General features: G+C 38.2%; 1 protein-coding gene across 1 annotated transcript in view; it reads left to right on the top strand.

Annotated features, from left to right (window-relative positions):
- Positions 1-15,627, top strand: part of TRAPPC3L (trafficking protein particle complex subunit 3L) — a 51,325-nt gene extending 35,698 nt beyond the window's left edge. The window contains exons 4-5 of the mRNA XM_055243836.2: positions 9,952-10,137; positions 13,540-15,627. Coding sequence (XP_055099811.1) covers positions 9,952-10,137; positions 13,540-13,659 — 306 coding nt within the window. The 3' untranslated portion in view covers positions 13,660-15,627. The remainder of the gene's footprint in view (positions 1-9,951; positions 10,138-13,539) is intronic.
- Positions 15,628-23,331: the final 7,704 nt, after the last annotated feature.

The raw sequence follows: 23,331 nt of genomic DNA, 5'->3' as shown, positions 1-23,331 counted from the left end.
TTCTTTTTCTTTGGATAGATACCCAGTAGTGGGATTGCTGGATTGAATAGTAGATCTACTTTTAGTACTTAAAGTTCTTTCTTTAAGAACTAAAGAAAGGCGCCGTGGTTCACGTCTGTAATCCTAGCATTTTGGGAGGCCGATGCAGGTGGATTGCTTGAGCCAAAGAGTTCGAGACCAGCCTAGGCAACATGGTGAATCTCCATCTCTACAAAAAAATACCAAAAAAAAATTAGCCAGGCTCGGTGGCATGCACCTGTAGTCCCAGCTACTCAGGAGGCAGAGATAGGAGGATTGCTTGAGCCCAGGAGGCTGAGGTTGTGGTCAGCCAAATCATGCCACTGCATTCCAGTCTGGGTGACAGAGCAAGACCCTGTCTCATAAATAAATACATAGAAGGAAAGAAAGAAATCTCCATACTGTTTTTTATAGAGGTTGTACTAATTTACACTCCTACCAGCATTCTACAGGCATTCTGTTTTCACAAAATTCATACCAATATCTATTGTTTTTGCCTTTTTAGTAATAGCCATTATTACTAGAATAAGGTGGTATCTCATTGTGGTTTTAGTTTACATTTCCCTAATGATTAGTGATGTTGAGCATTTTTTCATGTTTGTTGTCCATTTGTATATCTTCTTTTGAGAAATGTCTATTGATGTCATTTGCTCACTTTTTGATGAGATTATGTGTTTTTTTCTTGCTGATTCGTTTGAGTTCCTTGTAGATACTGGATATTAGTCCTTTGTCAGATGCATAGTTTACAAATATCTTCTCCCATTTTGTGGGTTGCCTGTTTACTCTGATGTTTATTTCTTTTGCTGTGCAGAAGCTTTTTAGTTTAATTAGGTCCCATTTATTTATTGTTGGTTTTGTTGCATTTGCTTTTTGGGTCTTAGTCATAAATTCTTTGCCTAGGCCAATGTCCAGAAGAGTTTTTATTAGGTTTTCTTCTAGAAATTTTATGGTTTCACATCTTAGATATAAGTGTCTGATCCATCTTGAGTTGATTTTTGTATATGGTGTGTGACAGGGATCCAGTTTCATTCCTCTACATGTTGCTATCCCATTTTCCAAGCACCTTTTAATGGATACAGTGTCCTTTCCCCAGTTTGTGTTTTTGTATGCTTTGTCAAAGATCAGTTGGTTCTGGGTTCTCTATTCTGTTCCATTGGTCTATGTATCTACTTTTGTACCAGTACTATGCTGTTTTGATAACTATACCTTTGTAGTATAATTTGAAGTCAGGTAATGTGATGGCTCCAGATTTATTCTTTTTGCTTAGTATTGCTTTGGCTGTTGGGGCTCTTTTTTTGGTTCCATAGAAATTTTAGGATTGTTTTTTCTAATTCTGTGAAAAATGGTGTTGGTATTTTGATAGGAATTGCATTGAATCTGTAGATTGCTTTGGGAAGTATGGTTATTTTCACAATATTGATTCTTCCAATCCAGGAGCATGGCATATATTTCCCTGTTTTTGTGTCATCTATGACTTCTTTCAGCTGCGTTTTATAGTTCTCCTTATAGAGATCTTCCACCTCTTTGATTAAGTATATTCAGCAGTGGGTTTTTTTTTGCAACTCTTATAAAAGGGATTGAGTTCTTGATTTGGCTCTCAGCTTGGTTGTTGTTGGTGTATAGCAGGGCTACTGATTTGGGTACATTAGTTTTGTAAACTAAGACTTTACTAAATTCATTTATCAAATCTAGTAGTCTTTTGGAGGAGTCTTTAGGGTTTTCTAGATATGTGATTATCCTGACAAATGGAGATAGTTTGACTTCCTCTTTTCTAATTTGGATGCCCTTTATTTCTTTCTCTTGCCTGATTGCTATGGATGGGATTTCTATTAATAGCACTGTGTTGAATAGAAGTGGTGAAAGTAGGCCTCCCTGTCTTGTTCCACTTCTTAGGGGGAATGCCTTCAACTTTCCCCCTTTCATTTTTTATCTTCCTAAACTGGCTAGTGTTGGAGATCAAATTTTAGGATTTGGGATATATGCATTTTACATGGGCAAGTTTAGGGAGAGTTTGAGTTTCGAAGGAAAGTCAAAATGGGAAGAGTCCTCATCATTTCTTTCCTAGGCTTACTATAACAGTAACTTTTTGATTAGTATCTCAGCCATTGACCTCATGCTCACTCCCATCCATAACCCTAAATCCATCCTCTATGCTGACAAGAAAATGATCCCCCTAAAACCGAAATTGAATTCTGCATTAGCCAGTTCACACCTTTGGGGCTCACAACTGCTCACAAGTTGATAGATGTAGAGCTTCCCTGAACCCCATCATGGTATTTTATGCTCATGACATGTTCCCACTACCTAGAATGTCTTTGTCACTTCCCCCCAGACCCCTAGTCTTGTCTATCTGGCAAACATTCAGTCAATAGATGCCCATTCTATAATTTGTCTTGCAAATGGCTATTGAACTCCCACTATGTGCCAGGTACTGTGCCAGACTGGTGGTGCTCAAGAAGTGTCTGTTGAATAAATGAAGAATGAATAACGAATCTCCTAGTCCTTCTGATTATAAGTAATTTAAGAAAATTGCTTCCATTTCTCTCCTACACAGCTCTTAATTTTAAAAATTAATTAATTTCTGCACTTGAAAGATGGCAACATATCAAGCTGACAAAATTTCATTAATAAACTTCAAAGTCCAGGCCTGTGTGTTTTGTGAAAAGAAATTGCCTTGGACTAGGAGCCAAGGAATTAAGTTATAGCATGGTCTTGGCAGTGTGATTTGACTTCTCTGAACACCAGTTTACTTATTTTTGAAACTAAGGCCTTAAAAGACACAGTCTGCAAGATTTCTTCCATTTCCACATTGTAAAATTCTTCAAGCACTGTAAAACAGCAGATGTTTTTGTGAAGTTACTTTATAATTCATTTATGCGCCTCCCACCACTACCACTTGCTCCTTAGAGACTTGTCTTTGATAGTAGTGTAGTCCCCTGTTACCCACAGGGGATACCTGCTACCAAGACCCACAGGGGATAACTGCAACCAAGACCCCCAAACTGCAGACAGTACCAAACCCGTATATATTATGTTTTTTAAAAATCTGCTAACTGAGGCAGTTAACAAGTGACCCATGGGCAGGTCATAGCATAAACAGTGTGAATACACTGGACGAAGGGATGATTCACGTTCCGGGCAGTATGGAGTAGGGACAGTGAGCGGTTTCATCACACTGCTCAGAAGCACAATTTGAAACTTATGAATTATATATTTCTAGAATTTTCTATCTAACATTTTCAAATTATCTTGACCACAGGTGACTGAGACCACAGATAACGGCTAGCTACTCCAAAATTGTTCCCTCCACTTCCCAAAATGTATTCTTGGGTCTAATCTGCCCCTAGCATCCTCTGCTTTGACTGTCAACATACTGTCATGGCAAATGTGTCCTGGGTCCCTTCTAATCCAGAGTTTTATACTTTGCTAGTATCAGTGTGACAAGTATTAGCTGATATATTGATGATTAATAGTATTTTAATTTCTTACTCCCCTAAAGGATATGTATCTTTTAAAAAGATTTTGAAAATAATGATTTAATGTAATTTTTTACAAACCATATTATTTCCACAGAAAATTAGCCTCTTACAATATTCTGTACAAGTAAAAATAGTATTTATTTTTATTTATTTCTTTTTATACCTTAAGTTCTAGAGTACATGTGCACGACATGCAGGTTTGTCTCATAGGTATACATGTGCCATGATGGTTTGGTGCACCCATCACCTCGTCATTTACATTAGGTATTTCTCTTAACGCTATCCCTCCTCCAGCCCCCTAGCCCCTGACAGGCCCCAGTGTGTGATGTTCCCCTCCCTGTATCCACGTGTTCTCATTGTTCAACTCCCACTTATGAGTGAGAACGTGCAGTGTTTGGTTCTTTGTCCTTGTGATATCTTGCTGAGAATGATGGTTTCCAGCTTCATCCATGTCCCTGCAAAGGACATGAACTCATCCTTTTTTATGGCTGCAGGGTATTCCATGGTGTATATGTGCCACATTTTCTTTATCCAGTCTATCATTGATGTACGTTTGGGTTGGTTCCAAGTCTTTGCTATTGTGAATAGTGCCATAATAAACATACATGTGCGTGTGTCTTTATAGTAACATAATTTATAATCCTTTGGGTATATACCCAGTAATGGGATCACTGAGTCGAATGGTATTTCTAGTTCTAGATCCTTGAGGAATCGCCACACTGTCTTCCACAATTGTTGAACTAATTTACACTCCCACCAACAGTGTAAAAGTGTTCCTACTTCTCCACATCCTCTCCAGCATCTGTTGTTTCCTGACTTTTTGATGATCGCCATTGTAACTGGCAAGAGATAGTATTTCATTGTGGTTTTGATTTGCTTTTCTCTGATGAACAGTGATGATGGGAATTTCTTCATGTCTGTTGGCTGCATAAATGTCTTCTTTTGAGAAGTGTCTGTTCATATCCTTTGCCCTCTTTTTGATGGGGTTGTTTTTTCCTTGTACATTTGTTTAAGTTCTTTGTAGACTCTGGATATTAACCCTTTGTCAGATGGGTAGATTGCAAAAATTTTCTCCCATTCTGTAGGTTGCCTGCTCACTCTGATGATAGCTTCTTTTGTGGTGCAGAAGCTCTTTAGATTAATTAGATCCCATTTGTTTATTTTGGCTTTTGTTGCCATTGCTTTTGGTGTTTTAGTCATGAAGTCTTTGCCCATGCCTATGTCCTGAATGGTATTGTCTAGGTTTTCTTCTAGGATTTTCATGGTTTTAGGTTTTACACTTAAGTCTTTAATCCATCTTGAGTTAGTTTTTGTATAAGGTATAAGGAAGGGATCCAGTTTCAGCTTTCTACATATGGCTAGCCAGTTTTCCCAACACCATTTATTAAACAGGGAATCCTTTCCCTATTTCTTGTTTTTGTCAGGTTTGTCAAAGATCAGATGGTTGTAGATGTGTGGTGTTATTTTTGGGGCCTCTGTTCTGTTCCATTTGTCTATATATCTGGTTTGGGTACAAGTATCATGCTGTTTTGGTTACTGTAACCTTGTAGTATAGTTTGAAGTCAGATAGCTTGATGCTTCCAGCTTTGTTCTTTTTGCTTAGGATTGTCTTGGCTATGCAGGCTCTTTTTTGGTTCCATATGAAATTTAAAGTAGTTTTTTCCAATTCTGTGAAGAAAGTCATTGGTAGTTTGATGGGGATGGCATTGAATCTATAAATTACCTTGGGCAATATGGCCATTTTCATGATATTGATTCTTTCTATCCATGAGCATGGAATGTTTTTCCATTTGATTGTGTCCCCTCTTATTTACTTGAGCAGTGGTTTGTAGTTCTCCTTGAAGAGGTCCTTCACATCCCTTGTAAGTTGGATTCCTAGGTATTTTTTTATCTTTGTAGGAATTGTGAATGGGAGTTCACTCATGATTTGGCTCTCTGTTTGTCTGTTATTTGTGTATAGGAATGCTTGCGATTTTTGCACATTGATTTTGTATCCTGAGACTTTGCTGAAGTTGCTTATCAGCTTAAGGAGATTTTGGGCTGAGATGATGGGGTTTTCTAAATATATTATCATGTCGTCTGCAAACAGAGACAATTTGACTTCCTCTTTTCCTAATTGAATACTCTTTATTTATTTCTCTTGCCTGATTCCCTGGCCAGAACTTTCAATACTATGTTGAATAGGAGTGGTGAGAGAGGGCATCCTTGCCTTGTGCCGGTTTTCAAAGGGAATGCTTCCAGTTTTTGCCCATTCAATATGATATTGGCTGTGGGTTTGTCATAAATAGCTTTTATTATTTTGAGATACGTTCCATCAATACCTAGTTTATTGAGAGTTTTTATCATGAAGGGCTGTTGAATTTTGTCGAAGGCCTTTTCTGCATCTATGGAGATAATCATGTGGTTTTTGTCTTTGGTTCTGTTTATGTGATTGATTACATATGTTTAACCAGCCTTGCATTCCAGGTTTTTGATGTGCTGCTGGATTCAGTTTGCCAGTATTTTATTGAGGATTTTTGCATTGATGTTCATCAGGAATATTGGCCTAAAATTCTCTTTTTTGTTGTGTCTCTGCCAGGCTTTGGTATCAGGATGATGCTGGCTTCATAAAATGAGTTAGGGAGGATTCTCTCTTTTTCTATTGATTGGAATAGTTTCAGAAGGAATGGTACCAGCTTCTTTTTGTACCTCTGGGTAGAATTTGGCTGTGAATCTGTCTGGTCCTGGACTTTTTTTGGTTGGTAGGCTATTAATTATTGCCTCAATTTCAGAACCTGTTGTTAGTCTATTCAGAGATTCAGCTGCTTCCTGGTTTAGTCTTGGGAGGGTGTATGTGTCCAGGAATTTATCCATTTCTTCTACATTTTCTAGTTTATTTGTGTGAGGTGTTTATGGTATTCTCTGATGGTAGTTTGTATTTCTGTGTCTATTTGATGATTTTTGTGTCTATTTGATGATTCTGTCTTTTTTTCTTCATTAGTTGTGCTAGTGGTAGATCTACTTTGTTGATCTTTTCAAAAAAAAACAGCTCCTGGATTCATTGATTTTTTTGAAGGGTTTTTTTTTGTGTGTGTCTCTATCTCCTTCAGTTCTGCTCTGATTTTAGTTATTTCTTGTCTTCTGCTGGCTTTTGCGTTTGTTTGCTCTTGCTTCTCTAGTTCTTTAAATTGTGGTGTTAGGGTGTTAATTTTAGATCTTTCCTGCTTTGTCTTGTGGGCATTTAGTGCTATAAATTTCCCTCTACACACTGCTTTAAATGTGCCATGGAGGTTTTGGTACATTGTGTCTTTGTTCTCACTGGTTTCTAAGAACATCTTTATTTCTGCCTTCATTTCATTATTTACCCAGTAGTCATTGGAGCAGGTTGTTCAGTTTCCATGGAGTTTTGTGGTTTTGAGTGAGTTTTTTACTCCTGAGTTCTAATTTGATTGCACTGTGGTCTGAGAGACAGTTTGTTTTAATTTCTGTTCTTTCACATTTACTGAGGGGGGTTTTACTTCCAATTATGTGGTCAATGTTAGAATAAGTGTGATGTGGTGCTGAGAAGAACATATGTTCTGTTGATTTGGGGTGGAGAGTTCTGTAGATGTCTATTAGGTCTACTTGGTCCAAGGCTGAGTTCAAGTCCTGGATATCCTTGTTAATTTTCTGTCTCATTGTTCTGCCTAATATTGACAGTGGGGTGTTAAAGTCTTCCATTATTATTGTGTGGGAGTCTAAGTCTCTTTGCAGGTCTCTAAGAACTTGCTTTATAAATCGGGGTGCTCCTGTATTGGGTGCATATATATTTAGGATAGTTAGCTCTTCTTGTTGAATTGATCCCTTTACCATTATGTAATGGCCTTCTTTGTCTCTTTTGATCTTTGTTGGTTTAAAGTCTGTTTTATCAGAGATCAGGATTGCAACCCTTACTTTTTTTTTTCTTTCCATTTGCTTGGTAGATCTTCCTCCATCCATTTATTTTGAGCCTATGTGTGTCTTTGCATGTGAATACAGCACACTGATGGGTCTTGACTCTTTATCCGATTTGCCAGTCTGTGTCTTTTAATTGGGGCATTTAGCCCGTAATATTTAAGGTTAATATTGTTATGTGTGAATTTGATCCTGTCATTATGATGCTAGCTGGTTATTTTGCCCAGTAGTTGATGCAGTTTCTTCATAGTGTCAATGGTCTTTACAATTTGGCATGTTTTTGCAATGGCTGGTATTGGTTGTTCCTTTCCATGTTTAGTGCTTCCTTCAGGAGCTCTTGTAAGGCAGGCCTGGTGGTGACAAAATCTCTCAGCATTTGCTTGTCTGAAAAGGATTGTTTTCTCCTTCACTTATGAAGCTTCATTTGGCTGGATATGAAATTCTGTGTTGAAAATCCTTTTCTTTAAGAATGTTGAATATTGGCCCCCACTATCTTCTGGCTTGTAGTGTTTCTGCCAAGAAATCCGCTGTTAGTCTGATGGGCTTCCCTTTGTGGGTAACACAACCTTTCTCTCTGGCTGCCCTTAACATTGTTTCCTTCATTTCAACCTTGGTGAATCTGATAATTATGTGTCTTGGGGTTGATCTTCTTGAGGACTATCTTTGTGGTGTTCTCTGTATTTCCTGAATTTGAATGTTGACCTGCCTTGCTAGGTTGGGGAAGTTCTCCTGGGTAATATCCTGAAGAGTGTTTTCTAACTTGGTTCCATTCTCCCCATCACTTTCAGGTACACTGATCAAATCTGGATTTGGTCTTTTCACATAGTCCCATATTTCTTGGAGGCTTTGTTCATTTCTTTTCACTCTTTTTTCTCTAATCTTGCCTTCTCACTTTATTTCATTAATTTGATCTTCAGTCACTGATATCCTTTTTTCCACTTGATCAAATTGGCTATTGAAGCTTGTATATGCTTCATGAAGTTTTTGTACTGTGGTTTTTCAGCTCCATCAGGTCATTGAAGCTCTTCTCTACACTAGTTATTCTAGTTAGCCATTCATCTAACCTTTTTTCAAGGTTTTTAGCTTCCTTGCAATGGGTTAGAATGTGCTCCTTTAGCTAGGAGAAGTTTGTTATTACTGACCTCTGAAGCCTACTTCTGTCAACTTGTCAAACTCATTCTCCATCCAGTTTTGTTCCCTTGCTGGCAAAGAGTTGTATTCCTTTGGAGGAGAAGAGGTGTTCTGGTTTTTGGAATTTTCAGCTTTTCTGCTCTGGTTTCTCCCCATGTTTGTGGTTTTATCTACCTTTGGTCTTTAATGTTGGTGACCTATGGATGGGGTTAGGTGTGGATGTCCTTTTTGTTGATGTTGATGCTATTCCTTTCTGTTTGTTAGTTTTCCTTCTAACAGACAGGCCCCTCAGCTGCAGGTCTGTTGGAGTTTTCTGGAGGTCCACTCCAGAATCTCCTTGCCTGGGTATCACCAGTGGAGGCTGCAGAACAGCAGATATTGTTGCCTGATCCTTCCTCTGGAAGCTTTGTCCCAGAGGGGCACCTGCCTGTATGAGGTGTCTGTCAGCTCCTATAGGGAGGTGTCTCCCAGTCAGGCTACATGGGGGTCAGGGACCCACTTGAGTAGGCAGTCTGTCTGTTATCGGAGCTTGAACACCAGGCTGGGAGAACCACTGCTCTCTTCAGAGCTGTCAGGCAGGAACGTTTAAGTCTGCAGAAATTGTCTGCTGCCTTTTGTTCAGATATGCCCTGCCCCCAGAGGTGGAATCTAAGGAGGCAGTAGACCTTGTTGAGCTGCTGTGGGCTCCACCCAGTTCGAGCTTCCCTGCCTCTTTGTTTACATTGTGAGCACAGAACCACCTACTCAAGCCTGAGCAATGGCGGACACCCTTCCCCCGCCAACCTTCAGCATCCCAGCTTGATCTCAGGCATCTGTGCTAGCAGCGAGCAAGGCTCCATGGGCATGGGACCTGCCAAGCCAGGCACAGGCTCGGGAGGGAATCTCCTGAGGGAGGGAATCTCCTGTTCTTCCAGATGCAAAGACTGTGAGAAAAGCTCAGGATTCGGGCAGAAGTGTATAGTTCCTCCAAGTACAGTTACTCACAGCTTCTCTTGGCTAGGAAAGGGAAATACCCTGATCCCTTGTGCTTCCCACATGAGGCGATGCCCCGCCCTGCTTTGGCTCACCCTCCATGGGCTGCACCTGCTGTCCAACCAGTCCCAATGAGATGAACCAGGTACCTCAGTTGGAAATGCAGAAATCACCCTTCTCCATTGATCTCACTGGGAGCTATAGACTGGAGCTGTTCCTATTTGGCAATCTTGGAAGTGACTCACAAGTAAAAATATTTAAAAATTTCACATCATAGGATCAATAAATTGCAAAGCTAAGGGTGAAGCTGGACTTCTTGACTACAGACTCCATGTGCTTAACCATTGTGCTGCAATGCCTAGAACAGGGTATTTGTTTAGTCTGCTAATAGTTATTTGTTCTAGACCAAGTTTTGGTAGTTTTATTTTCTTCTTGTCAGGTTGCTTTCAAGATGTACCTGGGAATTACACCAAGTGTGACCTGTAACAATTCAAGCAAAAATGAATTTTCCCTGATTCTAGACAAGAATCCTCTGGTGGAGTTTGTGGAAGAGCTCCCTGCTGGGCGATCTTCTCTGTGCTACTGCAACTTGCTCTGTGGGATTATCAGAGGTGCCTTGGAAATGGTAAAGTTGAATAAGTGAAGAATGAATGAAGAATCTCTTAATCCTTCTAAGACTAAAATAAGATAACCAATATACATAATTCATTTTGCTGGGTATATTGGTTATCTAATGGTGTGTTACAAATTACCCCCAAAATGCAGCAGCTTAAAAAAACAAACATTTATTATCTCACACAGTTTCTGAGGATCAGAAATCTGGGAGCAGCTTAGCTAAGTGGTTGTCATTCAGAGTCTTTCATGGCTTAATACACATGCAGTCAAGCTGCTGGCCAGGGCTGCAACCTCTGGCGACTTGACTGAGGCTGGAGAATCCACTTCCAAGCTCACTCACACAGCCCCAGTGGCTTGCTGGCAGTTGGCAGGAGGCTTCATGAAGTTCCTGGCCACATGGACCTCTTTGTAGATCTAATCACAACATGGCCACTTATGCTGCCAACCCTGGTGCCATGTAGGAGGGTGCTACCTGAGGGTGTGAATTACAGGAGGCAGGGATCATTGGCCACTGTAGAGGCTGGATTTTACACCTGAATTATTCATTGGTTTAACTGAAACAGTTATTAGTATCTGCTAAGTGTCAGGCACTGAGTATACACAGATGAACAAGACATAGTTGCTGCCTTTAAAGAATCTTCTGTCTAATGGAAAAGTCAGATGTACAAAGAAGTATAATTAAGGCTATGAGAGGACCTATGGCAGGAAAAACTTTGTAGACTTCCTAAGGAAACTCTAAACTGGCTTTTGAAGGAAAAATAGGAGTTAGATAAAAGCCTTGGTAAGAGGAGCAGGAGAAAAATAATATAACAGGTAGAAGAATCAGCATATCCAAAGGTACAAAAAGAATGTTTCACTCAAGGAACAAGGAACTTGAATTAGTTCAGTATGACTGACACATAAATTGAGAGATAGATTGTCATGAAAAAGGAGGCTTAAATTCTTTCCAGAAGCCTGATTTTAAGAAAAGGGATTCATACGACAATCTTGGAAATTCAGATTTTTATATTGAAAGCAACAGAAATCAATATAGGTTTATAAACAGTAGAATAATATTTTGAAATGTGTGATTTAGGAATTTCGTTTCTTTATCAACCAAATGAAAGTATATCAGAGGGAACAGTGCTGAAGTAAAGGATTAGGGCACTTTGGAAGTTATGATGGTAACCTCAGGTAAAACCACAACAAAGCCCTGACAGCAGGAATGGGGAGAGGAAGACCATTTGAACAACATCAAAAAGATGCAACAGATAAGACTAGGTTATGAACTGCCTGAAAGGAACGAAATTGAGAAAAAGATTCAAGAATGATTTGTAAATTTCTGAGCAACCTGTAGAGATGGTTGTACTATTAAACCAAGAGGAACAAAACCAACAGAAGTACATCTGGGCTTGGTAGAGACAAAGTGAAGAGTTCAATTTTGAGCCTGCTGGAGTTGAGGTGTTTAACACACACAAGTGAGGCTATCCAGCAACAGTTGTTTATCCGTGTCTGGAACTCACAGAGAGACGTGGATTGAAGAAGCATTAGAATTGGAAAAGAATGCCTAGGCAGAATCTGTAGAGCAAGAAGAAAAGGGACCAACAGAACCGTAGGAAGCAATAAAATATAATAAGTAGGTTAAACAGAGAGCACAAAGGCTGAAAAGGATACCAAGAAAGAAAAATCAGAGGTAGGAAAAGAAGGAGTCATAGAAACAAGAGAGGAGATCATTTCAAGAAGACAGAGTGATTAATAAGAACAAGTACAGCAAAGAGTCTAAGTTAAACTGGACCCGGAAAATATTTACAACATTTAGGAACCAAAAGACCCAGGAGGGCCTTGGTAGAAGCTCCTTTCGGAAAGTAGATGAAAAGAAGAGAATCTGTCATAGATTGGTGAGCCAACAACAGCTTGAGAAGAGGTAATAGTCAACAAAGTCTCATTTTCCCAGAAGCTTAGCTATTAAGAATGGTGGAACCAGATAGCAACCAAAGTCTTGTTATGTATTGAGCTACCTAATAATGAGGCATGCAGGTAATTTTAAATTATTTGTGATAATTAGGGGAAAATAGAATACAAGTAATCCAAATGCATAAAACAATAGAAATAATGTATTGTTCACACAGATTCTCCATGCTTCTACCCTAGCATCTTTTTAGACTTGTCCTATAGTCGGTGGCCATGAGATCAAGGAAGGGGTGGGAAAGCATTATGAGCGTTTACGGGCAAAGGGAAAAACCATAAAACCAAGTCAATAATAGGATAAGAATGTCTTCCACTCTCATAAATAGCAGCTGATTATATTTGCTGAATGACAGCTGGTATCAGACCTCATGTGTCCCCAAATATCCAAATAGCTTCAGCATTGTCTCCCTGTTAATTTAATTTATGTTCTGTTAAATTTTGACAAAGACTTAAAAAATCTTATGGAAGAAAAAGTTGAGGATGAATGTTGCTTCTGTATTTCCAAGTGCAATCTACATCCTCTGTTAAATGGTAGTCATTGCAAGGCCGGGCCCAGTGTGAGTCAGATAATTTGGTACACTAATGGTTTCACAAATTGAGGCTGGCTAGCTAAGGAATTCTTAGTGAGAGAGGGGACTAAGTCAGGTAAGATTCAATAACTATCAATTAATTGCCTGCTACACGTGGGCATTTTTCACATATTATTTGCTTTTACTGGGTGCTTTTACTTATTTATCTTATTTTCCCCAATAAATCAGAATAACTCTGAGCAAATACACTATTGGGGGTAGGTCAGCAATATCATGCTGCTCTTATGTGGACACATTTTAATGAATAAAGAAGTAAGCCCTGCTTACTTCAGTGCCTGGGAAATGGGAAATACCTTACAGAGAAAAAGAAGGCCTGAGTATCAAATATTCATGTCTGTAATTTCAATCTTTAATTTTGTATCTATAATTCATTTAATTGATATTATACTCAAAGCTCTCAAAGCCATAAGTGACTGCTAAATGTTGTTAGGATAAGTGATTATGTTATTTAGCTAATGACAGAATGATTTATGGCAAATCTGTTTGCAAGCAATCATTTAAGAATCCATTTATTCTTGGAAATTCTGCTGGCTAAGCACACTTGGTCAAGGCTATCTCCGAGCTGGGAATTTGTGTTCTTCTAAAGTTGGATCCAGAGTTCAGCCTTGCACAGTGAGCTAAGCTTGGCAGAGTCTGGGTGTCCCAGTCATCCTAGTTGGCCTGGACCACCCTTCTCTTTGCAGATTCACACCACAGAGCTGACACACAGCTGGACCATCTCTGGAGGACACTCAGTAAAGGGCCCTTTATCCACGAATAAGCTTTTTTAAAAATCATTTCTTAAGGAAAGTAAAGAAAGCTGAAAAAAGACAGAAAAATTTAGTTTTTTGTTTTTTAATTAAATGACACAGGCCTGTTTTTTTCTTCTTTCCTAGGTTCATTTGGCTGCTGATGTTACATTCTTGCAAGACAGACTAAAAGGTGACAGTGTGACAGAAATAGGAATAACGTTTCTAAAAAAGCGAGACGAGAAAAAATATAGACGGAAAAAATGAAGAATAGCACGGAAAATGCCACAGGGCGGCTAGTTGAGTTAATATTAGCTAAACATGTATAGACATAAAAATTTTGAATTGCTTCATAGCGTGAGCTTTGAAAGGTTTATAAATCAGCCAGAAATTTGAAATGCAGGGCATGAAGGTTTAAAGGTTTTTTTTTCTTTTGCTTATAAATCACACATTTTCAATCTCATGTCCACAAAATTTCATATGCAAATAACTCCTTATAAGATAGCAGGCAGGAATTCCACATCTTACACTATGCATCCTCAGAGAAGCTGTTCATTCCATTCGCGTATGGTAATGGGAAAAAAAGCAGCACCAATACAAACAGTTGTGTATTTATCTCTTTGCTGAAAAAAAAAAGCAGGAAATGATGTAGCATAGAGTTTCCTATATATAGACAGTAGTTTCTAGAGACTATATATTGCATTCCTTAAATAAATAATTCCATATTTCTAAAAAAATATGATTTGATTTTTCTCATGTATTAGCTTGGCTTATAGCTTTAGCCTTCTGATGCTACCCTTGATTTGTAATCACCAAGTCAAGCTATTTATTCAATGATAATTTTGAAACATTTATAAATAACATTTAATTTTAATTTATTTTAATTTATTTAGTTTAAATATAGCTGGCATCAACCAAATTCCTTCCTTTTCTCATGAAATATTGCTTGATGGTCAGGCCAGAAAACCTCTAAAATAAAGGATAAATAATATTCTTTAAAAATACTTTCTTACCCCAAAGCTTATTAATTAAGAATTTCTACTAGCATTTTCATCCTCTAAAAAGTCTTCCAAAGGATGTTTTCTTTGTGACCAGAACACATTTAAAATTCAAATGTACTGAATTAAATACACAGTAATCTTCACCAGACCACTGGCACACAAGGGCAGCGTACAAGGCAGCCCAGAATCTACTGGGCTCTGCAGAGAGCCCAAATTGCAAGTACAAGTTATAATTAGTGTGATACTACCCTACAGAATTGGAGAAAATATTTGTAAACTAAATATCTGACACCCTTGTGCTATTAATAACCAGAATATATAAGGAGTTCAAACAACTCCATAGGAAAAAATTAATAATCCAATTAAAAATGGGCAAAAGATCTGAATAGACATTTCTCAAAAGAAGACATACACATACAAATGGCAAACAGGTATATGAAAAGGTGCTCAACATCATTGGTCATCAGAGAAATGCAAATGAAAACTATAATGAGATATTATCTCACCCTAGTTAAAAGTGGCTTTTATCCAAAACAGGCAATAGTGAATGCTTGCAAAGACGTGGAGAAGAGGGAACTCTGGTACACTGTCGGTGGGAATGTAAATTAGTATAACCACTATGGAGAATGGTTTGGAGGTTCCTCAAAAAACAAAGAATAGAATGATCATATGACCCAGCAAACCCACTGCTGGGTATATACCCAAAATAAAGGAAATCAGTATATCGAAGAGATATCTGCCCTCCCATGTTTATTGCAGCACTATTGACGATAGCTAAGATTTGAAAGAAATCTAAGTGTCCTCCAACAGATTAATGAAATAAAGAAAATGTGGTACATATACACAATGGAGTACTATTCAGCCATAAAGAAGAATGAGGTCCTGTCATTTGCAACAACATGGATGGAACTAAAGGTCATTATGTTCAATGAAATATGTCAGGACAGAAAGACAGACTTTGCATGTTCTCACTTATTTGTAGGAGGTAAAATTAAAACAGTGGACTCATGGAGATATGGAGTAAAATGATGGATATCAGAGGCTGGGAAGGGTAGTTTCAAGAGGAGTGGAGACGGTTAATGGGTACAAAAATATAGTTAGATAGAATGAATAAGATCTGGGCCGGGCATGGTGGCACAAGCCTGTAATCTCTGCACTTTGGAATGCCAAAGTGGGATGATTGCTTGAGCTCAGGAGTTTGGGACCAACTTGGGTAACATAGACCCCTGTCTCTACAAAAAAGAAAAAAATATATATATATATGTATGTATGTATATATAGTGCATACCTGTGGTCCCAGCTACTTGGGAGGCTGAGGTGGGAGGATTGATTAAGGCCAGGAGGTTGAGGCTGCAGTGAGCCATGATTGTGCCACTGCCCTCCAATCTGGGCAACAGAGTGAGACCCTGTCTTAAAAAAAAAGTACAAGAATAAATAAGATCAAGTATTTGACAGTGCAACAGGGTAAGTACAGTTGACAATAATTTTTTGTACATTTAATAATAATTAAGATTATAAGTGGATTGTTTGTGACAGAAAAGATAAATGCTTGAGGTAATGGATACCCTGTTTACCCAATGTGATTGTTATACATTGTATGCCTGTATGAAAATATCTCATGTACCCCATAAATATATATACCTACTATGTACCCACAAAAAATAAAAATTAAAAAATAATCAAAATAAATAAAACTGGTGTAAGTGATTTGTTCGTGATAGACGTCAATTAGGATTCAGGAGCCTGTTCTGAGTCCCTGTCCAGTTCTGTTTCTAGGGGCTTCAGCTGATCCTGAGTAGTGACTGATCCTGAGTAGTGACTGATCCTGGGCAAGGCACATAATCTCCCCGTCTCTCTCTCTCTCTCTCTCTTTCCCCACCCCTTTAAAATCAGGGCATTGGATGCAATAAAGGTCTAAAACTGTACCAATGGGTTTAAACGATATAAATGACCATTGAAATTCTACATCTTTGGACTTTAGAACACTGCAGGGAAATTGTTTGTTCTCCACTTACTCAACTGTCTCTTCAAAAGGACATTGCAATAGGCATAAAGGAAATAGGGTCATTGGCACACAGCTGAGGCATCAATGGAAGAACCTTCAAGCCTGCTCCACAGAAGACCAGGAATAGAATCTGGAAGAAGATATCTGACATTAGAAGGAGTATCACAATGTCATGTATTTTAAACTGATGCCTCCGTAAGAATTCTTGCCTACAATCTATCCTAAAGCTTCTTTTTAGGATTTTTTCCATCTTCTGCTCAGTTGCCTCTCTCATTTATAATATATGCATTCCTCCAAGGAACCCAAGATATTCATGTCTAAGGCCCTCCCTCTTAAATTAGCACCCAACTAGCTATCCTGAAAATATTCCAGGCCTTGGAGTATTCTCCTGCCTGTCTACACCTTCGTCTTCTTTCTCTCCTATCCCAACCATCCAAAGTCCCTTGGCCCAAAGTCTTTGTTCCCCACCCTGCTGAAGACAGCTTAGCTGGTATGCTCAGTGATGCTGGGTATTGGAACTGATGATGGCTTCAGGATGAGGATTGTTCCCCATCCCTTGTTTTTCTCACCGTGGAAGGAGGGGAGCCTCTTGGCATTGAATATATTAGAATTATGAGAACCACCTATAGAATTTTATATTTTCTTATAGCCATATTAAAGAATAAAAAGAAATGTGACATTAGCTTTAATAATATATCATTTATTTTAATTATACAAAAATTTTTATTTCAACATAGTAAGATAGTAATAAATGTTATTATTATCTATCATAATAAATATCATTATTACTATTTTTGGTAGAGATGGAGGTCTTGCTTTGTTGCTCAGGCTGGTCTTAAATCCTGGCCTCAAGTGATTCTCCCACCTTGGCCTCCCAAAGTATTGGGATTATAGGAATGAGGTACCCACACCTGGCCAATATAAAAATTATTAATGAGACATTTTATATGATTTTTATACTAAGTGTTTGAACTCCCCTGTGTATTTGACATTCTTAGCACATCTCAACTCATGGTAAATTTTCAAAGGCTAGAGTGAAATGTAGTTCTACCAAAATAACAAAGTTGTGTTTAGTGGTGTTTAATAGCCTCGATTTTTAAATCTAAATTAATTAAAATTAAACTGAATTTAAAATTCAGTCACGCTAGTCACATTTTACATGTTTGATAGCTATGTGTGTCTAGTGGCTACTCTAATGGACGGCACTGGTCTAGAATTCCCAGTCAAAGATTTGTTTTATCTCCTTGAGCTTTGACACAAAGAATGAATGGAGAGGGTCCAGTACCATGGAGAGAAAGAGAGGAGATGGATAGAAAAGAAAAAAATCAAAGAAAACCAGGGCAATAAGACTGTCAGAGACCCACGAAATGCTCTGTCTCCACCAACTGAGCGGTGACGCATAGAAACAATAAAGAGAGATTACACATCCTCCCCTGGGCTCCAAGTGTGTTTTCATCACCATTGTGTAAAGCTGGGTTTCTCTGATAAAGGGCCTGAGGAAGTTACACAGCATAACTACACAGCATAACTACAGGGTTATATAATATTTTTATTTTATATTATTTTATATTTTTATTTTATAAAAGCCTTTACTCTGAACCCGAAACCTTGATTAAAGCAGAGTTTTTTTTTTGTCACCTCAGCAAAGCAAAAGAGGAGGAAATGTTTGTGGCAGAGACGTAGTGCAATGCTCTTAAGTGACTACACCAGGTATTGCCCAAGCTATTAACTGAGGAGGTCTCCTTTGGTTGTCTGTTCACTGTTTACAGGTGCCAGGAATCAGAAATACCTCCCTTAGCATCCTGTAGACTTATTTATTGTCTTCTCAAACCTCTCAGTTTCATTTATTAGCTGTTAGGAGCCTGGATCTGTTTAGCAGTTGGAATGAATGATGGTGAATAAGTGGAAAGTTTCCTCTTCTCCCTGTTTATGAGAGACAAAAGGAGAAATTTGGAAAATCAAATTCTTGAAGTAAGAGGATGATATTAAAACTTTTGTAACCATAGACTACTTTAAGAAAAATCTGCTAATACTTTAACAAAGATCTGCTAAATGTTAACTAACACAGTAAATGCTAAGTGTCATTGTTAAGTGTCTCCTGTTGGGCTTTAGACTCTGGGTGGTTGTTATACTTCAGTTTACTTCACCAGCTTTGGAAGCTAATATCTCTTCAGTAACACTGGAGGAGTCTGTGATGGATGCATCCTCCCAGCTCTGGAAACTTCATGTGACAAAAGACTCTGTATCCTTCTTATTAAGAGAAAAAGCCAAATTTTGTTTACTCCACTTAGTTGCATATTCCTCGAAAAATCTGACCAGTGTCTGCATTTCTTCATCCTAATAAACGTTCCAGAACTTTAGCTGGACATAACCAGTGGTCGACCAGTAGGGTCTATGACAAACCACCAACAGACAGGAAGGGATATAGCAGGTATAATGTACCAGTGTGTGATCTCAGAAGGAAATGGTCAGTTCTTATTCAGTTAGCAAGCATCACCTTAACATTGAAAACAAGGCACAGCCACAACAACCATTAGAAAAATTGTACTTTTCATTAGAAAGGAAGAGCTAAACAAAACAAATAGAAAGTTGGAGCCCCTTCACAAAAAAAAAAAAGTTAAGAAATAAAACTTCTGGGGTAATTCTTGTTCTCCCTCCTTTCTGTCTTTCCCAATTAAATCTTTATTTGTGTCCCAGGGATGAAGCCAACTTGATTGTGGTGGATAAGCGTTTTGATGTGTTGCTGGATTTAGTTTGCCAGTATTTTATTGAGGATTTTTCTATCAATGTCCGTCAGGGATATTGGCCTGGAATTTTCTTTTTTTGTTGCATCTCTGCCAGGTTTTGGTATCAGGATGATGCTGGCCTCACAAAATAAGTTAGGGAGGAGTCTCTCTTTTTCTATTGTTTGGAATAGTTTCAGAAGGAATGGTACCGGCTCCTCTTTTCACCTCAGGTAGAATTTGGCTGTGAATCCATCTGGTCCTGGACTTTTTTTGGTTGGTAGGCTATTAATTACTGCCTCAATTTCAAAACTTGTTATTGGTCTATTCAGGAATTCGACTTCTTCCTGTTTAGTCTTGGGAGGGTGTATATGTCCAGGAATTTATCCATTTCTTCTAGATTTTCCAGTTTATTTGTTGAAATCTTTTTCCAGTTGATTTGGGGTGGAGAGTTCTATAGATGTCTATTAGGTCCACTTGGTCCAGAGCTGAGTTCAAGTCACAGATATCCTTGTAAATTTTCTTTCTTGTTGATCTAATAGAGGTGTTTGTAGTATTCTCTGATCATAGTTTGTATTTCTATGGGATCAGTGCTGATATCCCCCTTATCATATTTTATTGTGTCTATTTGATTCTTCTCTCTTTTCTTCTTTGTTTAACTAGTGATCTATCTATTTTGTTAATCTTTTCAAAAACCAGCTCCTGGATTCATTGATTTTTTTGAAGAGTCTTTCATGTCTCTGTCTCCTTCAGTTCTTCTCTGATCTTAGTTATTTCTTGCCTTCTGCTTTCTTTTGAATTTATTTGCTCTTGCTTCTCTAATTATTTTAATTGTGATATTTGGGTATCAATTTCAGATCTTTCCTGCTTTCTGATGTGGGCATTTAGTGCTATAAATTTCCCTCGTGACACTGCTTTAGCTGTATCCCAGAGATTCTGGTATGTTGTCTCTTTGTTCTCATTGGCTTCAAATAACTTATTTATTTCTGCCTTAATTTCGTTATTTACCCAGTAGTCATTCAGGAGCACGTTGTTAAATTTCCATGTAGTTGTACGGTTTTGAGTGAGTTTCTTAATCCTGAGTTCTAATTTGATTGCACTGTGGTCTGAGAGACAGTTTGTTATGATTTCTGTTCTTTTGCACTTGCTGAGGAGGGTTTTACTTCCAATTATGTGGTCAATTTTAGAATAAGTGTGATGTGGTCCTGAGAAGAATGTATATTCTGTTGATTTGGGGTGGAGAGTTCTGTAGATGTCTATTAGATCTGCTTGGTCCAGAGCTGAGGTCAAGTCCTGGATATCCTTGTTAATTTTCTTTTTGATCTGTCTAATATTGACAGTGGTGTATTAAAGTCTCCCATTATTATTGTGTGGGAGTCTAAGTCTCTTTGTAGGTCTCTAACTACTTCTTTTATGAATCTGGGTGCTCCTATATTGGGTGCATATATATTTAGGATAGTTAGCTCTTCTTGTTGCATTGGTCCCTTTACCATTATGTATTGCTCTTTTTTGTTTTTTTCTATCTTTGTTGGCTTAAAGTCTGTTTTATCGGAGACTAGGATTTCAACCGCTGCTTTTTTTTGCTTTCCATTTGCTTGGTAAATCTCCTTCCATCCCTTTATTTTGATCCTATGTATATCTTCGCACATGAGATAGGTCTCCTGAATACAACACACTGATGGGTCTTGACTCTTTATCCAATTTGCCTGTCTGTGTCTTTTAATTGGGGCATTTCACCCATTTACATTTAAGGTCAATTAAACGTATGGGTTATGTGTGAATTTGATCCTGTCACCATGATGCTAGCTGGTTATTTTGCACATTAGTTGATGCAGTTTCTTCATAGTATCATTGGCCTTTATATTTTGGTGTGTTTTTTCAGTGGCTGGTACTGGTTTTTCCCTTCCATATTTAGTGCTTCCTTCAGGAGCTCTTGTAAGGCAGGCCTGGTGGTGACAAAATCCCTCAGCATTTGCTTCTCTGGAAAGGATTTTATTTCTCCTTCACAAGGCTGGTTCAACATACGAGAATCAATAAAGTAATCCATTACATAAATAGAACCAATCACAAAAACCACATGATTATCTCAATAGATGCAGAAAAGGCCTTCGATATAATTCAACATCCCTTCATGCTAAAAACAATCAATAAACTGGGTATTGATGGAACACATCTCAAAATAATAAGAGCTATTTATGAGAAACACATACCCAATATCATACTGAATGGGCAAAAGCTGGAAGCATTCCCTTTGAAAACCAGCAGAAGACAAGGATGCCCTCTCTCACCACTCCTATTCAACATAGTATTGGAAGTTCTGGCAAGGGCAATCAGGCAAGAGAAAGAAATTAAGGCTATTCAAATAGGAAGACATGAAGTCAAATTGTCTCTATTTACAGATGACATGATTGTATATTTAGAAAATCCCATTGTCTCAGCCCCAAAACTCCTTAAGCTAATAAGCAACTACAGCAAAGACTCAGAATACAAAATCAATGAGCAAAAATCACAAGCATTCCTATACACTAATAATAAACAAGCAGAAAGCCAAGTCATGAGTGAACTCTCAGTCATAATTGCTACAAAGAGAATAAAATACCTAGGAATACAACTTACAGGGGACGTGTATGACCTCTTCAAGGAAAACTACAAACCACCGCTCAATGAAATAATAGAGGACACAAAAAAAATGGAAAACATTCCATGCTCATGGAGAGGAAGAATCAATATTGTGAATGGCCATACTGCCCAAAATAATTTATATATTCAATACTATTCCCATCAAACTACTATTGCCTTTCTTTGCAGAATTAGAAAAAACTACTTTAAATTTCATATGGACCAAAAAAGAGCCCATATAGCCAAGACAATCCTAAGCAAAAAGAACAAAGCTGGAGGCATCATGCTACCTGACTTCAAACTATACTACAAGGCTACAGTAACCAAAACGGCATGATACTGGTACCAAAACAGACATATAGACCTATGGAACAGAACAGAGGCCTCAGAAATCGCACCACACATCTACAACCATCTGATCTTAGACAAACCTGACAAAAACAAGCAATAGGGAAAGGATTCCCTATTTAATAAATGGTGCTGGGAAAACCGGCTAGCCATATGCAGAAAACTGAAACTTGACCACTTCCTTAAACCTTATACAAAAATTAACTCAAGATGGATTAAATACATAAATGTAAGACCTAAAACCATAAAAACCCTAGAAGAAAACCTAGGCAGTACCATTCAGGACATAGGCATGGGCAAAGACTTCATAACTAAAACACCAAAAGCAATTGCAACAAAAGTCAAAATTGACAAGTGGTATCTAATCAAACTAAAGAGTTTCTGCACAGCAAAAGAAACTACAGAATGGGAGAAAATTTTTGCAAACTATGCATTTGACAAAGGGCTAATATCCAGAATCTACAAGGAACTTAAATTTACATGAAAAAAAAATCTCATCGCAAAGTGGGTAAAGGATATGAACAGACACTTCTCAAAAGAAGACAATTATGTGGCCAACAAACATACGAAAAAAAGCTCATCATCACTGGTCATTAGAGAAATCCAAATCAAAACCACAGTAAGATACCATCTCATGCCAGTTAGAACGGTGATCATTAAAAAGTCAGGAAACAACAGATGCTGGAGAGGATGTGGAGAAATAGGAACGCTTTTACACTGTCAGATGGATTTTAAATTAGTTCAATCATTGTGGAAGACAGTGTGTCAGTTCCTCAAGGATCTAGAACCAGAAATACCATTTGACCCAGCAATCCCATTACTGGGTATATATCCAAAGGATTGTAAATCATTCTACTATAAAGACACATGCACACGTATGTTTATTGCAGCACTATTTACTATAGCAAAGACTTGGAACCAACCCAAATGCCCATCAATGATTGACTGAATAAAAAAAAGTGGCACATATACACCATGGAATATTATGCATCCTTAAAATGAATGAGTTCATGTCCTTTGCAGGGACACTAACACAAGAACAGAAAACTAGACACTGCATGTTATCACTCGTAAGTGGGAGTTGAACAATGAAAACACATGGACACAGGGAGGGGAACATCACACACCAGGGCCTGTTGGGGGGTTGGGGGCAAGGGGAGGGAGAGCATTAGGACAGATGCCTAATGCATGTGGGGCTTAAAACCTAGATGACAGATTGATAGGTGCAGCAAACCCCTGTGGC

The sequence above is a fragment of the Symphalangus syndactylus genome, chromosome 2, assembly GCF_028878055.3.
Source record: "Symphalangus syndactylus isolate Jambi chromosome 2, NHGRI_mSymSyn1-v2.1_pri, whole genome shotgun sequence".
NCBI classification, from domain to species: domain Eukaryota; kingdom Metazoa; phylum Chordata; class Mammalia; order Primates; family Hylobatidae; genus Symphalangus; species Symphalangus syndactylus.
This window is presented reverse-complemented; position numbering and strand designations above follow the sequence as displayed.